This window comes from Hemibagrus wyckioides, linkage group LG02 (genome assembly GCF_019097595.1).
Source record: "Hemibagrus wyckioides isolate EC202008001 linkage group LG02, SWU_Hwy_1.0, whole genome shotgun sequence".
NCBI classification, from domain to species: Eukaryota; Metazoa; Chordata; class Actinopteri; order Siluriformes; family Bagridae; genus Hemibagrus; species Hemibagrus wyckioides.
In genome coordinates, this window is record NC_080711.1 from 5,141,926 (window position 1) to 5,159,465 (window position 17,540).

Here is a 17,540-nt window from a genome sequence, read left to right on the forward strand (position 1 = left end):
TGTACATATAATGTACAATAAAACCAGACTGCAACCATTAAGGTCTCAAAATGCTTTATTTTCTGACACATCAATTAAGAATAAAAAAGTAAATATTGTTGCTTCCATTTAATCAATTTATTATGCAGCAACACCCCCAACCCCAAGTCCCTCTACATCACAGACTCACCTGATGACCGCTCCAGTTACAGCAGGTTTACGCACTATTGTACCGGCCCTGATCAAATTATGTTTTCTTGCCCTCTGTGTTTAGGTTTTTTTTGTTTTTTTTTAATTCATCCTTTTTGTACTAATTTTAAACAGTTACAAAGGCAGCTTATTTTACAATACTTTGATAACTATTTACAAAGTTTTAATTACACAAGGGAAAGCTCAAAAAAACTGGAAAATAATTTAAAATCAAATAAAAAAATTATTGCAGAATACTACAATCATACAGTTCTTAAACGATGCAAAAGCAGCATCTCGATGTCCATGTTTCAGTGCAACTTAAGTCCATCAGAGCATAGGGGCAACCCAAGACAGTGTAACAGAACGAACGTCAACATCATTCGACATCAAGGTTAAGCGCCTCAGTTGTGTTTAGTTTTCTTCATTTTCATCGCAAACCATTGAAAGTTACATCGGGTATGAAATATGGCTTCAATCCCTCTCACATAATTCCTGTTCTTGTTTTGGTTCTTCAACTTGAAGGAGAAAGGGTGTTTACGATAATTCTTGATTATATGTCTGCACCATTACTATCCACAGAAAGTCTCTTTAGCTGCAGGGTTAAAATAAGACCATAAAGAATAATATATAGTTTAACAGACTGTTACAAAAAAAACAACAACCAAAAACGGATCCAGTGGCAGGCTTAACAGCTGCAAAAAAACTCATTTTGCAATAAATCCTCAGGTTCATAATTGTTGGGAAACAATTTGGTGTTTGTCTTCTACCGCCCTACAATTTTTTATTAGAAAGAAGCCAGAATTTCATCTAATTGTTTTTTCTTTTACCCTTTTAATTGTCCAACTGATGTTATATTTGAGAGGCAACCATTGATGGAAAGAGGACTGATACCTAGAAGCAAGGCTACCTCTCACACCCCTAAAAAAAAAAAAAGGACTTCAACTTTTGTAAAGAAAGAACAGGCCTTGTTTTTCACGATCCGTGGTTAGGAGGGTGCTGAAGGTCTTGCCCTGAGAAAATGGGGTGAAGAAGTGGGTGAAGCTGCAGAGCTGCTGCTGCAGCTGCAGTGGCTGGCCGTGGTGCAAAGAGAGTAGGGTAAAGGGCTGCGTGGGGGACATGATGCAAAGCTAATGGGGCATGATGGAGCGCAGACGCTGGGATTATGTGGATTGGTTGACCAGGGAGAAAGGCAGAAGGGTGGGCTGGGATCAGGCCAGTGTGCCCTAATGAGTGGCCTAAAGTGTGGCCTAATGTATGGCCCAAAGGTGACAGAGAAATAGGGGTGAGATGGTGTTGGGGTATATGGTGTACTTGGGCGAGCTGAGCATGAGCAGGATGGGCGTGGTGTGGAGTGTGAGGGTGAATGCCCATTGCCGTAGCAGCTGCATGATGCTGCAGTATGGCATGTTGCACTGTTGTAATTGATGTGGCTGAAGTTGCAGATACAGCAGGTTGCTGTATGTGGATTGGTTGTAGCGCAGCAGGTGGTGGAGGAGGCGCAGGGGCAAGGCTGGCAGCAGCTGCTAAATTAGCCGCTGCTGCAGCGGCTGCAGCTGAGGGGAAAGTTTTCACCTGTTTTGCTAGAAGCTGCTGCTGGATGTGTTGCTGCGCTGCTTGTTGTAGCTTACTGTATTTCTCCATCTCCTCTGGGGTAAATGTGATTGGCTGGCTCTCCAGTGGTGCCAAGCCATCCTCTTCAGCCTCCATGCCCATGTCCTCCTCTTCCATATTGGGCACTCCGTAGCCTTGATAGGCATGCATGGCTGTTTGCTGGCCCATGTCTGATCCCAGAATACACCCATCCATCATTGGGTTGTTGGGGTCTTGTCCAGGCTCAGCCTGGTATGCAGGCATAACCTTAGCTGAATCCTGCTCAAAAACTGACCGTGATTCATGAAGAACTTGGGGTTCTGAGGCTTGGTTTCTGACCTCATCTGAAGCCACAGTATTTGAGTGGGACTCCTCCACCAGTTGTTGTTGCTGCTGCTGCTGCTGGACTGGTGGAGGTGGTGGTGGGGGTGGAGGAGGAAACTCACGAATGGGCTCCACAAGAATCACCTCATTACTTGTATCAGAACCCTTTCCAAGCCCTGACTTTTCCCCATCATCTGTTCGCATAACAGAAAGTAATGAAGGTTTCTTCCCAGCTTGCAGCTTACCAAACAGGGGCAACATGTTCTTGTTTCCAAGTACAGGGGGCAGCTTGGGCCCAAAGTAGCCCTGTGGAGGGTCCTTGATTTTGTTGCCTGGTTTGCTTCCTGTTCCAGAATCTTCACCTCCCTTGCGAGACTGGACTTTTTCGAGAAGCTGCCTTGCAGTGAGAGAGTTCCGATGTTCTGAGGCACCACCTCCTCCCCCACTCCCTTTAGTTACTTGTGTTGAGTTGCTTGTTCGTGGCTGCGCACGGGACGAGGAAGACCTCGGAGACTGTGATCGGTAGATACGAGAGCGGTTAAAATCACGTCTCCGTGAAGAGCTGTCAGCCCGCCGGGTATGACCATGCCGGTGTGGTGAGCCTTTGGTGGAGCTGGACGAGCGACTGACAGAGCTGCCACTGCGGCTGTAGCTGCTGCGTCGGTATGAGCGAGCACTGCTGCTCCTGCTGCTTCGACTGTAACTGCGGCTGCTGCTGTGATGGCGCCTCCGTCTATGGTGCTTTCTGCGGCTGTGCGAGCGCGAACGTGAACGAGAGTCTTCTTCTGAAGACGAGGAGGAGTAATGCCGTCTGCGTGACCGTCCACCACCTCTCCTCTCGTATTCAGAGTCTGAAGACCGTCTTTTTGTCCTGCGGTGACGTTTTCCATCACTGTAGTCACTATAGCTGTCCGAGTAGCTGTGGCTGCGGCGACTGTAAGCGCTGCTTCCTGCCGAGGAACGCTCAGAGCTGCTTGAATACGACCGACTACGAGATGTCTGCCCTCTGTTACGTCGATGATTATGGTCTCCTCTGCGAGAGGAACGACTACGTGATCGACCCGAGTGTCCAGATTCCTCACTGCGGTGATGCCGTTCACGTGGAGGGCTAGCACGACGGTGAGGACGGCGTGAGCGCTGAGATGCTGACCCTCCATCTTCGTCACTTTCACTCGTCGGAGGTCGACCGCCCACAGGACTTTTCTGGGCAGAAGCGGAGCAGGATGCCACTGATGTGCTTGCGTCAGTTTTGGGACGTTTTGTACCACTGTGCTCTTCTGAAGAGTTGGGCTTTCCTGTGCTCCCCTCTTGAGAGACTGCCTTTTGCGACACTTCTTTATGTAGCCGCTTTCTCTTTCCTCCATCTGAAGTCGAAGTCCCGCCTGCAGTATGAGCCGAGGAATTGGTTCCACCTTTGTCATCTGTGTCTTTCTGTTCTTTACTTTCTCCTGCTTTCTCATCATCCTCAGCACGTACTTTATTTTTGTTTTTCTTTCGTTTGTGTTTCTTTTTCTTTTTGGTCTTCTCTCCTGGTGTCTCTGTCTCCATTTCCCCCTCCACTTTCTCTTTTTCTTTTCGTTTGGCTCTTTTGCTTGACTTCTTGTGTTTCTTCTTCTTTTTCTTTTTCTTGGATCCTCCAACTATATCTTCTGAGTTTTCTAGCTTCTTGTCTTTGTTCTCATCCTCTGCAGTCTTTTCTTTCAAGGAAGATTCATCTTTTTTGTCACCACCTGGTGGTGGTGTTGCTGTGCTAGTTTCTCTACTTGTGGCTGCATTGCTAGTGGTATCTTCTGCCTTCGATCCCTCCCCACCATCAGTAGGTTTACCACCTTTGTTTGCCTTGCCACCTCTATTGGCTTTATTCCGGGACAGCTTAAAATCAAAATAAAGGGGGTTGCAACTGTAGGATAGTGAAGGCTGGGCCTTAGTGAACTCCAGGAGTTCAGATGGCCACTGTAAGGTAGTGCTCTCATCCTTACTTAAAACAGGAAAAAAGGGTCCTGTTGGCATGCGAGGGCCAGTGTCTTGAGGTTCAGATGACCCTTGCTTTGCTTCAGTTGACTGGGAAACAGTGCTTGAGGAATCTACATTGCTTACTACTCCTGGGATGATATCTGATACTTCTTCTGTTTTTACTTTGGGCGATGAAGAAGAATTTGTACTCTGCTCTTTCACAGGCTCTTTCACAGGCTCTTTCACAGGCTCTTTCACAGTGTCCTTCTCTGATTTGCAATCATTGTCTTTAGACTCTTTTTGTCCTCCATCTCCTTCCACTTGTACTGCTTTCTGCTCTTCTTCCCCATCCTCATCTTCCTCCCGACTACCACACTGGTCAGAAGCCTTCATGAAGAGCAGAAACTGGAAATGAGGCTTCACTCGACAATGTGCAGGAGGCATGTAGTGATAATATTGCGGCTCCTGCCCGGAGTAACCTTCCTCCTTCTTCATCATCATCTTCAGCTTGTTAAGGGTGGAGGCCAGGGTTCCCCCATCATCAGACTGTGGCTGTTCATCCCCTCCACCCATGGCACCTGATGCACCTGATGCACCAGATGCACCTGATGCACCTGATGCACTCTGCGGGCTGTCAGTGCTGGATGCTGTACCTCCTTCCTCCACGGTCATCTTTTCAACTACTTCTTCCTGGCCCTCCTCTCCTTCCACTGCTTCCTCTCCATGGTCTGCAAACACAGCGGCAGCTGTCTCTAGTTTAACAGGTGCTTTCTTAGCAAAGGAGAAGGACACGCTAACTTTGGGAGTATGGGTTCCTCCACTTGGTGTGGGTGAGGAACTGTTCTTGCGAAGAGAAAAACTGATAGCTGGTCCCAGTTTTGGGGAGTTTTGACCAAAACCACCAGCATTTCCTTTATCCTCTCCTGAAGATTCCTCCGTCACACCATCTGGGGTCATAGGAATGCCATCGATGCTTGAGAAGCCACCTTCTTCTCCATCGACTGCCACTGTGGTTTGTTTGAACATTGGTCCGCTACCAGGAACACTACAGAAAAGGATGGAAAAAAACATTTCAGAATGAGTCATATCAATGATTAATAATTACTAACCAAATAATTACTGATAATAAATAAAGGACTTCACTAAACACTAAATTCTGAACTGCATTCTGGCATGTTGTAGTATCTTAGAGCCATGAGAGGACAGCAGTGGCTATTTCACTCACCAGTCCTGCTGCTTCCTCTGCTCCGCCAGCTCGTGTATACGCCGCAGCATCTTCTCCTGTTTTCTTCCATCCTTGCGGGAACGTGAAGAAACATTACGGGCAAATTCCCTCTGCTTCAGCTCTTTCAGCCTCTGTGGACAAAAAAACCCCCACATGGAACAGGTCAAAAAAAAAGGTTAAAAAAAGGTCAAATGAATCAACTAATTGCAACTGCCACCATAGCTAATAATGTGAGTAAGAGGGAAAGAGAAAAACAACTGCTAAGTACTGCACACGGTCAATACCAAAACCTTAATAAATACAGAGTAATGTTTTCTCTTACCTGTTTGTGTGCATGGTCGTAAGAGTTGATGTGATTGTCAAACTCCTGGTGTTTTTGATACTGCTTATCACATAGCTCACAGTAAAAGTTAGCTCTCAGGTCCTCCAACGCCTTGGCGATGGCTTTCTCTTTCTCTGCATAATCCTTAAAAAAAAAAAAACACATTGTACACACGTGAAGATGACGATGACACTTTGTGTAAACATGTCTGATCTGTGGGAAAACGGAGTGGGAATATTTAGAGTGTGTGATATGTGTAAAGTGTTTCTTTCCCTAGAGGGTGTAAATGCTGCAAGCAAAGCAGTCTCTCCACCCGTTGTGTCACCTTGTATTTTTGCCGCAACTCCTCTGTGTCCTCTTTCTCCACCTCCAATACTCGCCGCTTCTCTGTTGCATCCTCGGCATAGTCCAGCTGTCACCAACACACACAGAGGTCATGTAGATACACAAACATACAAGGACGGGTTGGGGGGGGGGGTGTTAAAAGACAGAAAGTAGTTCACAAAATGATACCAAGGCACAAACTCTCTCACCTCCATTTCCATGCGTCCCATTCCCATGACATCATATTTGACGATGATGGGTACAGGGTCGGTGCGTCCTGGGAGGTGAGGGAGGAGAAATACATAGAGAGAAAGAGACAGAGAGCAGATGTTAGATTCCGAACGGGGCCTTAAAGGAAGCGAGAGTGGAACAGCCTGCTTAGAGCACAGGGTGCTGGGTTAGAAAGACTGCCTTCAAGTGCAAGAGATCAGAAAGCTACAGTGAACCAAATGCTAGCCATTCTCACAGCTTTATGTGCGGCATTCTGCGTTAAACGGTGCCGCTATGTGACTGACACACTGGGCCTGATAGTATGGGATAGGATACTATCGTATGCACCATTTCACACTTCTTATTAATTTATTTATTTTTTTTTTTTAAACAGTGACAGCAAATGAAAGGAGTTTTAAAGCACAAAGCTGTAAGAGGGACGTGTGGTGACGAGAGGAGGAAGAAGGCAGATACTGACTGGATTAAATCCGTCGCAGTGCCCCTACAGTGTCATTAGGTTTGAGAGCGATCCATCTGGTTGATGTTTACTTTCTCTGCAGTCTGCAGTAATATAGGATAGGTCATGTTTAATTCTTCCATGACCTGGAGACATTCTTCAATGTGAATTACAGGATTGAATGTATAGGTGGGACGAGGAAAAGCATTTAAACATTTCTAATACATCTTAGCTAAAAAGTGAGAAGCAAGCAGCAGGCCTTCCTCCAGCCCTAAACGCCTGGGTTACCCTAAAGATCGCACATTTCAGTTTCTACAGTGACAAGCTTGAGATTTTATATATTATTATTTTATAAACTTAAAGTATTTTCCATTTATTTTGAGATTAAGTGATGGCAGTTTGTTTTTTAAGGGTTTTGAAACAGTAGAGTGCTAGCTGAAAAATTACTAAAGTGAGATGTCGGGGAATTTGTAAGTTAATAGCTGAGCGTAATCAATTATATCTGAATTTACATCCTCTTCGAACCTTAGCTCTGGGCAATTTCTGTACAGCTCACAAAAGGTATGTGTAAATGTCTTTGGTTGAGTCTTTTTGCTCTGTTTATGCCAAGTTTATCTGGTCATGTGTATTGGGACACAAGCTGTGAAAAGAGCTAGGTAAAATAATAATTAACTTCAGGAAAAAAGGAACAAAACCAGGATGAATCAAAAGAAAAACAGACAATCAAAACTACTCAGAAACTGACACATAATTGCTTAATCCACTCATAACCAGCCAAACAAAGCAGAATAGATAGAGAGAGAGAGAATGGGGGGAGAAAGAAATGAAAGAATAATACAAGCACTGAGCTACAGCGGCAGAGTGATGTCACAGGCCAGACGCTGCCATGGTGACAGTGCAGGTTTTTTGGGAGGTGTACTTACCTGAGAGAGTGGGAATGGGTTAGTGGGGTTTGGGGGAACGGACAGACAGATAGATAGATAGACACACAAACAGGGAGGGAGGGGGGGTGATTTCAAATAAGACAGAAAGGCGAAAGAACAGAAGTCATACTAAACTGCTGCTGCAAAGGCTGGCACCACGTCACATTCAATTAGAGACTCAAATCAGTTACGTGGTTTGGTTTCAGTTTTTTTTAAACTCTTCCTCTTTTTACTTCATTAAGGTTAATGGGTTTTAATTTTATATGCTGGGTCAGTTTACACCCTTGGGCTGAAGCAATCCCATAAAAAAAAAAAAAAAAAAAAAAAAGACATGCGCTCTAGCTAAATGAGCTGAAGTCCAAGATTATTGGGTTTCACAGAACAGCTAGGAATTAAGCAAACCATGATGTTCAGCTCTGAAGTCAGAACTCTCTTAATCGGAAGCCTATTATTATTAATAGATAATCATGATGTACTGTAGGTAGGAGTAAAGATTTTTCTCTTGTTTGTAGATCATAGTTATAGCACAATAATGCCTCTCTGTCTTTACTCAAGAGAAAAAAATGGAAGAAGAAGCACATTGTTGACGTGCCTGTCTAATCAATTGCTATTCTTTTGTAAAATAAAAAGCATCAATTGCTGAGCCATAATCCGGCTTTGTGGGAGTCTACGGCTTCAACCCAGTGGTACAAATCACCTTAAAATAAACAGAGAGACAATAAGGGCCTTTCGAGACTCCAAACCTCCAATCAACTGATGATAGGAAGAATTTGGAGCATTAATTATACATCTTCCATCAAAATGCAAATTCATTTAAGCTTGTAACAGACAATAGTCTTGCTATAGGAGGAGGATGGAGTCCCACATCAGGCCAAAGATAATTTGGTAGAACAGTAGCACCATCTAAAATTACGCATTCCAGTGAAGAATGTAGATTGAAATTAAAAAAAAAAAAGGGGAAGTTTTATCACGCAAAAAAAACTGAAAACAAACAAGATGAGAAATGCTCAAGGAAGAGTGATGTAAATTTCACTGATACACAGGCAGCAGAATGACAACTAATATCGAGAGGTAGAAACAGTTGAAGCTTATTAAATACTTGTGCTCTGATGACGGAAATATAAACGAAAATAAAACATGGGAGGGTTAAAATTAAATTAAGCAAAACAAAAATATCAATAGATAATATTGGGGGGAAAAAAACAGAACAAAAAAATAAATAAAAACAAAAAGAAAAGGAACCAATTTCAATCAGGGGGAAAAATAACATTTACCACTAAGTTTACCATCAGCACAACATGGCCAGGATCATAATGCTGCAAAAAAGAAACACCAATTGGTTAAGCAGGAAGATTGAGGAACACAGAGAGGGGTCAGGGGTCAAGGGGTGAACTGTTAGGGCTCGGGGGTTTTAGGGGTTCAGGAGCACAGGCTTTGACACAACCCAATCACCATGGAGGCTCTGGGTGATCACAGGGAAAGCACTCTCACCATCTCCGGCTTCCTGGGATCCTTCGCTACCTTAAATACATCAGCTGGGTTTGCTGATGATACAAGTTAAATAACAGGGATGCACTGATACCATTTTTGTTTTCCCCAGACAGTGTACCAGATGGGGCTCAGACAAGCCAAAATGAGTAATCTACATAGTATAAATTAGGGACATAAACTCAGTATAATAATCCATTATGTTGCCCCAGTTTAAATAACGGCCATGAAAAGACTCTATAAACATTAGCTAGTTGAGGAGAGAGGGTTTTGTATTTTCTTCAATTGAACACTTCTGTATGTAAAATACGTATTTGCTTCCACTTGCAGCGTTGTGCTATATTGTGACGTCACAATGCAAACATTAGACTACGTTCATCATGAGAACAAGGCTGTGGAAGTGAGGAATCTTAGCCAACTTTGGAGCTCTATTTCTGCTACAGAACTTATGTTTCAGTCAGACACTTTGATTAATCCATCAACAATTTGAGAGAATTTACACCGTTTCAGGAGAAGCAATACTTATAATTGAATAAACCTCTGTTGATAGCCATTTTACTGGGAAATAAAAACACACTATTATTTTTTTAAAATATTACTTTGCTTCATTAAAAAATTTTTCAGAGAATCCAATGGTGAACACAGTATTATGGATCAAATCGAATCGTGATGGAAGACCTAGGTGTCACTGCGAGAGAATCCTTCACTGCCACTGATCAACAGCAGCTGCTTATCATCACACTGGGTAAGAGCTGATATTTTCACTTACCTGCCGTTGTGCGTAGACATCTTCGTTTTGAAGTTTTACGTTCAAGATATTTTCTAAGGTTACTTGTCCAAAAATATATAAATAAACAAAACATTTCTGTGGATATTTTCCTGGAGCAGTGCTTTGAATGCCATCATATCTCCTCAAAGTACATCATATAGTGTCAGTGAGCACAGAATCGGACTTACTGATGCCGCTATCGGTATCAATGCATCCTTATCAACTATTTAAAAATGATCCCATTCTCCCATTCTACCTTTAGAGATCAATTCACCAAACCAAATAAGGACACTACCACCCTGCTTTCCCCTTTCCCCCATCCATCATGCGGGTCATGGTTTATTAATGCATGTGATTGTGAAAGACATTGCCTCTTACGTGTTTTGCATTACTGTAGAGAATATAGATGTGTGTTAAACATACTTGAGTTTAAAGCAGTTTCACCTTGACAATATTATTCAGTCAGCTTTCTAAAACCGTTCTCACACTGCTTAAAACTCGAGATTTGCAAGTCGGAGAGGTGAAAACCAGCATGCTTTGCAGGACAGGGGAGAAGAGTTGGCAGGATGCTTGTTCATATAAATATATATAGATATATTACGCACACACACACAGACATATATGCAGGCAGGATGGTGTGAGGTTTTTTTTTTTTTTTTTACCCTGGCAAGCCGAACACCTGAACCCCCACCCCCTCACCAGTGAGACACTCGCACACACACACACACACACACACACACACACACACGCACTCCACATGGAAATACCACACCCACGTTACCACGTGTACGGTCACTTCACAAAAGTGGACACAAGCAAACCGACAGAGCGGCTGAGAGGCGAAGGAAGAGGGAGGGGAAATGGGCGGAGATTCAGGCTCATTCTGCAAGCTATTCAAAAAAAAAAAAAAAAAAAAAACATCATGGGAGAGGTAAAGGCAGAGATGAGTTTAAAGCCAATCAGCGGACCCGAATCTCATGTTCAGAGCCAATCAAAGAAACACCCTCGTCACAGCCAGAAAAACTGACGGATGACAAAAAAAAATGACTATTCTGTCAAGGGTGAGCAAAATCAGCAAGACTGTCATTGGTCCTACAGTGAGCTACACAGTTATAAATCTGGTGTGAGTTTAGAATTGTAGCGCTGGCATTCTGGGCAGAGAAAGTTTAGTGATTGTAAGCTTACAGGAGGGAACTAAGAGAGGCCGTTAAGCTACACTGTAAAGGGACTTCATTTTCGGCAAAACATCCACACACACACACACACACACACACACGCACATATATACACAGACACACAAAAAGGGCAGGGGAGGATCCTACAAACCTTACCTACAAAAAAAAAAAAACAAAAAAACAAAAACAAAACACAAGAGCAAAAAAGAAAGAAGAGTAAAAAAACAGTCAATACAATGGAAACTCAAAACATCGGGAGACAATTCATTACAGTGACAGGAGAGCAGGAGAGATGGTGTATGGTGAGGTTGTGTTCTCCGCATGAGGTTGCAGTTAAAGCCAACCCCCTTTTCCACGAGTTTCCATGTAACAGTACAATAAATCTCTTTCACTACCCATTTCACATGCAGCATAAAACAACGGACTTCTCCATATCATTAACACATATATGACATCATATTTCTCACCCACTCATAGATACATTTAATGATTTAATGTTGTGGAACATCCACAAAACATGTTAGGTCCTGTTAACACTTGGGTTATAGCAGCTATAAACTGGCATCGTCCCTTACTTCTCTCATTTGTAGAAAAACTGTACTTTCCGGTGGTGGAAAAGTGACACAAAGCACTGAACACTGGAGACTCCTTCCATAAATAAATAAAAGGACTTCTCACAGAAAAACAGTCACTATCTCTCTTTTTATCTTAATCACAGCACATTTTTAAATTCTATGGAAAATTCATCAGCACCATAGAATAGTTTAGATCTTCCCCAATGAATTATAACCCAGGTCGACAGAAGAAATGAAACAAATCACCGTAAAGCATCCTGACTTCACCCGCCCCCTTTATCAGTTTCTATTTGCCAGTACTGCGTTCAGGGCCATGCGTGAAGAAGTCATTCACTGTAAAACAGTTCTTTTCTATAATTCACAAAAGAGGAGCCTGTGAGTCCTAATCTACAAATGAGCACTAGCATTACTAAGAGACCAAACATGCGAGCTGAGGAAGAATGAAGTAATGTTTCCAGCACTAACATGAACCACACTTTCCACTTTGCCTCTCCCACTTGCTTTCCATAAGGACATAGAGCTAATCAATTTTTTTCCCTCCTTTTTCTCATCTGGAATATCTCTCCTGTACTTGAGCTATGAAACCTACCAAACCGTTACAAGCTTTTTCTTATCTATAGCAGATAGCAGGCTATAACCCCGGCTTCATTCTTGCAATGAAGCAGTGATACAAACTGAGCGAATTTATGAACGGCTGAACTGCTCAAACGCTCAAAGCCAAGGTACGGAGCATATGTAGTGGACTCGACAGCTAAGAAATAACAGCTGACCAACAAAAGGGTGTTTTTGTGCTCTGGTATAACACAAGCACCCACACATTTGTCATACTAAGCACAGATTAAAAGGTTAATCCATGCAGTAACCTCACAAAAGCAGAAGCACACAAACACCATTTGCACTCCATTGAGGAAATGAGCTTGTTCATCGCTTCTTTGTAAATATGTAATGAAACTTGACGGAGCATTTCATTTGGCAAACAATTTATCGGTTTATTCCTTACACAAAGTCAGCAGTGGAATCGAATTATTATGAATGGTCTTCTGTGAATCTAAATAAACATGTGCTACTTTGCTTTTAAGAATTAAATTCGTCAGTCAATCACAGGATCACATATTATATCAAGATCATGTGCAATTTGTACATCACTGGTACAGACGTCACCTTATAATCTATACCAGTTTAACGAGACCGATCTAATTTGGACTTATTAAGATTTATCACAGCCGTTATATATGTTTATATTAATTCTGCGCCAACTCATCAGTACTCAGATGTTTTTAATCAGCGAATGGGATAATAAACTTGTCCCACAGTGCCAACAGGGTTCTGTGCGAGTCCATGGTTGATTAAAGCCCCTGAACTCGCTGATCAATTGCTGAATAGACTCTCTGTCTGCCAGCTATGACATCATTATCCAGGCAAGCGAGGACACGTAAGTGAGAACGCCATTTTAAGCTCTGGGCTTTCCATTTGAAAAAGTTAGCTGAATCTGAACTAAGACATAAATCTTCGCAAATTGGACATAGAATCCACTGGAGATTCTCCACTCGTGTAAATCTGAAACATTACTTCAGGTAGATCAAGATATATTGTGGGGTTTACTGGGAATAAGTGTCATGAATCATTTAAATATTGTGTGCACAGGCAAACGAACGTGGCGTTGTGAAATATAAAAATAAAAAAAGTTGCTTTAAAAAAAACAAAACAATCCTTGATCTGAACCAGGTGCCGAGAGCGACGTGGCAGAAAGTGAAACCTCGGCTATATAAAGTCATGTTCGCAGTACTGTCGGTACTTCCTATTATGTCATTTGAGGTCTTTTATCTCTGCTCAGGGTCCTCCATGTATGGTTTGGAGGACAGTCATGCAGTAACTCTTAAGAGCTGCTGTTTTATAAACATCTCATGGGAGAAGCCTTCCCAAAACTCGGGTCACAGGGACAGGGTCTCGCTCCTTCTTAATCACAGCATCCATTCACAGCTATTATAAACTACTTTGTGTTCTCAGCTATAACTAGTTTCAATTTTTTTTTTTAAATGGTGGCACCTTTTTTTTTTTGCCTAACAACCTTATCAGTGGAATACTATCTTGGTTCAAGTCTGAGGAGTATGCTTTCATTGTGGAAGCGAGCAGCCAGCGCTGTCGCTCCCTGGCATCTCAAAGCAGCTGTTTGTTCTTAGAGACAAGGATGGGTTTTGTGTGTGTGTGTATGCAAAACACGTTCTCATGTCCCTCCCATTACACAGCACACACACATGAGCCATGCAACCAGTAAACAGCTACGTGCTCTGCAGTTCCTTGATTTTCAAGAGACAGAAAAGCCAGGAGAGATGAGAGAGACTAGGCTATTTTAGATCAACACAAAGGGTGGACCTGAAATTCCCGAGTGCCATTTATGTACGATAAGATCTTTCTTATCTAACTAGAAAGCAGAGATGTTTCTTGCACGGCTGCGTCCTTTTGTACATTGCAAGCCTGAATAATCCACCGTAATTTTCTGCTTTGGTTTGAACAGTGCTGTAGGTCAAAAACACATCGTGAGAAGCTTTCTTTTTTTTCTCCTTCGTATTCAACCCACCGCAATGCTTTTTTTGCTTCCTTTCTCCTTCATGTCAACTCCCCCCCTCTCTTTATCCTGCAATCAGTCTCTTTCTACGGTCTTTAACGGCAAGTTGCTCCCACAAAATTTTCCCTCCATGTGAAGACCTGACAAATCCTAGTCCTGCAGCATTTACATACAAAAAAAATAAACGGCTATACACGACTGAATGTAGAATGAGATCGGAAAAGGATGTGAAGGGAATGAAAATAAAATAGATATATTAAATTATAAAACCATTTATAAGAAGGAAGAGTATTTAAAGTGAGTGTGTGTGTGTGGTTCCTTACCCTGCATCGTTTTGCCAAGGCCTTGTCCCAGCTTCCAGCCATGTTTCTGTAGTAGCCGATGGCCAATGTTATCCTAGTGGGAGGAAAAAAGGGAAGAAAAACCAAAATATTCCAATAATAAGAAGCGCTTTTCACACCCTCACATCCTCACACACACACACTTAACACAAGCATACACGGCAGCAAGACTACTTTATAAAAAATTAATAAATAAATAAATAAATCTTTACTCTCCTCTTCATCATCATGATTTTTTACCATAAGCTTCTAAACTCTTTAAAGTCAGAACTCCTTGTCAGAGGAAAAGAAAGTGAAGGAGAGGGAGACAGGAAAAGTGGAACAAGGAATGAGAGAACGAGTAAAGGACAAGTCACAGGGTTCTCTGCTGTTAAAGTGGCCTAAACGATGGGGTTTAGGATTACTATTAAAAGAAAAGCTCTCGGCAAAACTAAACAGGGGTGAGAATCTTTCAAGTGCTCGCTCTAAAGCCTAAAACCTAATCTATACAGTAAATGAGGCATTCTTCATTCACCAAACAGTGGACTTAGAAAACAGCCAGCACACACAAAAAAAACAAAAACCTCTGAGTCTACTGATTCACCTTCAGTCTCAGAGTAAGGAAAGGAGGACGCACGGTTATATATGTGCAGTTACATCATGGCATGTACATACATATATAAGCCGCGTCAGAGAGAGAGAGAGAGATTAATACACAAACGACCAGGAGCAAACAAACGAAAGAATAAAAAATAATAATAATATAGAAGCAATACAACACCTTGCATCAACATAAAAACTTCCACAAGCTTTCTGTGAGTTCACCATGACAACAGAACCACCACGAAACATACAGTATGCAGCCAACGAGAGAGTGAGACAGAGAGAGTGAGAGAGAGAGAGAGAGAGAGAGAGAGAGAGAGTGCAAGAAAAAGTAAGAGAGACAGAGAGGAGGAGACAGAGGCCTCGGGTTACCATTAGGAGGCCCAATGTATGTGCACGTGTGTGCGTGGGAGAAAAAAAAAATAAACAGACAAAAAAAAACAAAACAAAAAGAGAGAGAGAGTGTCGGGATAAGATACTGGTCTAACACTTGATATTGGGAAAAATTAAAATGCAACACTATTCCATTACTTTCAAACTACAACAAACCAAAATAATTGATGCTAATCATTCCAAGCACACTGAATGGAGAAAGGAAAAACAACTGCGGGTAACAAATCTACAAACAAAAAGTAATCATGAGAAACGTGGAGAGAGAGAGAGAGAGAGGGGGGAAAAAGGTGATTACCAAAAACCATAAACCAGCATGCAGCTTTTTGTTAAAACCACTTTAACAAAAAGGAGACGGCGGTGTTAGTACGGAGCGTATACTGAAGCGTATACAGGGAGGAAAAGGGAAGCGTGGATGGCGGTTAGAGATGAGAGCAGGCACGGGAACGCACGAGCTTCTCTAAACTGAGGACACAGGCTATGAGGAGAGGGGACGGGGTTAGACCGAAGCAGGCCGAGCCATGAGGAGGTGGGTCTTAGAGCCAAAGGGGAGCGATGAACAAAAAAGTTAGTGCATGATGATTGGGTGGATGTGGTCACCAGCTCAAAACACGCCTCTGCGTCAGCACCTTTTCACATTAGGAATATTCTGAACATTATTTAAGTGGTCGACTCAAACTTTAACATCACCTTGTCCAGACGATTTCAGAAATAGGTTGATCACGCTGTTGATCCTGTCCTACATGCCCTGTATGGTTTAGGATACCCAGGCACTTCCTCCAAATATGTCTATATATCTTCTGCTGATCAAATTACAAGCTCGAGAAAAGGAACACGAGAGGAGCCTGGCAGATTTCCTATTATAGATTTACACCTAGCGGTCTGCCCTGCAGCCTTTCAAGAAGGGGAGACTATGACGGATAAAATCGATAATGAGTTAGCATATCGGCATCTCGGACCAAATCTTCCCGTACATATCCGTTCAACGGACGGAGGGAAAAAAGCATTGTGGCGCCTTTTTTTTTTCCATTCATCAGCTGTGCACGTGCTTGCAGTAAGCCCTGCACCAAATGGCCTGCAATGCAGTGGTTCTGCAGCACGCACACACACACAGAGAGAGAGAGAGAGAGAGAGAGAGAGAGAGAGAGAGAGAGAGCAGTTTTATAGGACAGGAACGGCATTTGAATGGGGAGAGGGCAGAGATGACCTCATATCCCCTACCAATCCACCCTACATTCAAGCCAATCGAAGAAGGAAAGGCTGATATAAATTTTCAAGTAGCCAATCACAGTTACCAGGCTCTGCAAGGGAGCCAGAGGCACTGACAAGCAGATGTTTCACGGTGTGACCAGGACAAGCGAGGCGGGTTTTGGGCAGATGAACAGATGAATGCGCTAAAATAAAACAGACAGATGAGAGGCAACAACGCCAAAGAGTCCAACAGCAGTGCAAGTGGAGTGAAAACATGTCCATACGAACCTGGCTTTTAAAACCCTGGCCTGTCAAAAGAACAGTCAAACGTCACACAAAACGGAAGAAAACGGCCAGACTCTACATCTCTCTACTATTCACACTGACCCTTAAGTTTTTATATAAGCTAGTGCAAATGCCCCCCGCCCCCACTACATTACGACAGTGACAGTGTCAGACATACACAATCCCACTGTCAGTCTGTAGTTGTAAAAGATAAAAGGAAAAAAAAAGGAAAAAATATTATTATATTGTCCAAACAGGTACACTCACTCCCACAAGGATAGAGTGTTTGGTGGAGAGAGAGCGAGAGAAAGAGGGAGGGAGGTGTGCAATGTGCTGCTAATAACCCAGTGAGAGGAGACTGTGAGAGGAAGTGGGGAGAATGGAGGGGGTTTAGGAGACGGAAACAGGAGGGGGTCGAAAATAAAGAGAGAGAGAGAGAGAGAGAGAGAGAGAGAGAGAGAGCTGTACATTGCAGTGCATGTGTTGCTGAAACTTTATGAAGCTTTGTGTTCATGTGTGTGTGTGTGTGTGTGTGTATATATATATAAATATATATATATATATATATATATATATATATATATATATATATATAAATATAATATATATATATATATATATTTTCGTACAACAACAACACAGCTCAGACTGGTTAATATTAATACGCCTCATCTAATAC

The 17,540-nt window shown here is 42.6% G+C and overlaps 1 protein-coding gene across 6 annotated transcripts in view; it reads right to left on the minus strand.

Annotated features, from left to right (window-relative positions):
* Positions 1-37: 37 nt before the first annotated feature.
* Positions 38-17,540, minus strand: part of gpatch8 (G patch domain containing 8) — a 30,956-nt gene continuing 13,453 nt past the window's right edge. For 2 of the 6 annotated variants that reach the window (XM_058411302.1, XM_058411281.1), the window contains 7 exons: positions 14,396-14,468; positions 8,774-8,815; positions 6,119-6,186; positions 5,911-5,997; positions 5,586-5,729; positions 5,264-5,394; positions 38-5,083 (listed from right to left, as the gene is read on the minus strand). In XM_058411302.1, the coding sequence (XP_058267285.1) occupies positions 1,144-5,083; positions 5,264-5,394; positions 5,586-5,729; positions 5,911-5,997; positions 6,119-6,145 (4,329 nt within the window). In that variant the 5' untranslated portion in view covers positions 6,146-6,186; positions 8,774-8,815; positions 14,396-14,468 and the 3' untranslated portion in view covers positions 38-1,143. Of the gene's footprint in view, positions 5,084-5,263; positions 5,395-5,585; positions 5,730-5,910; positions 5,998-6,118; positions 6,187-8,773; positions 11,088-14,395; positions 14,469-16,864; positions 16,885-17,540 lie in introns of those variants that run through there. The other 4 variants (XM_058411273.1, XM_058411270.1, XM_058411292.1 and 1 more) reach the window with 4 other exon arrangements.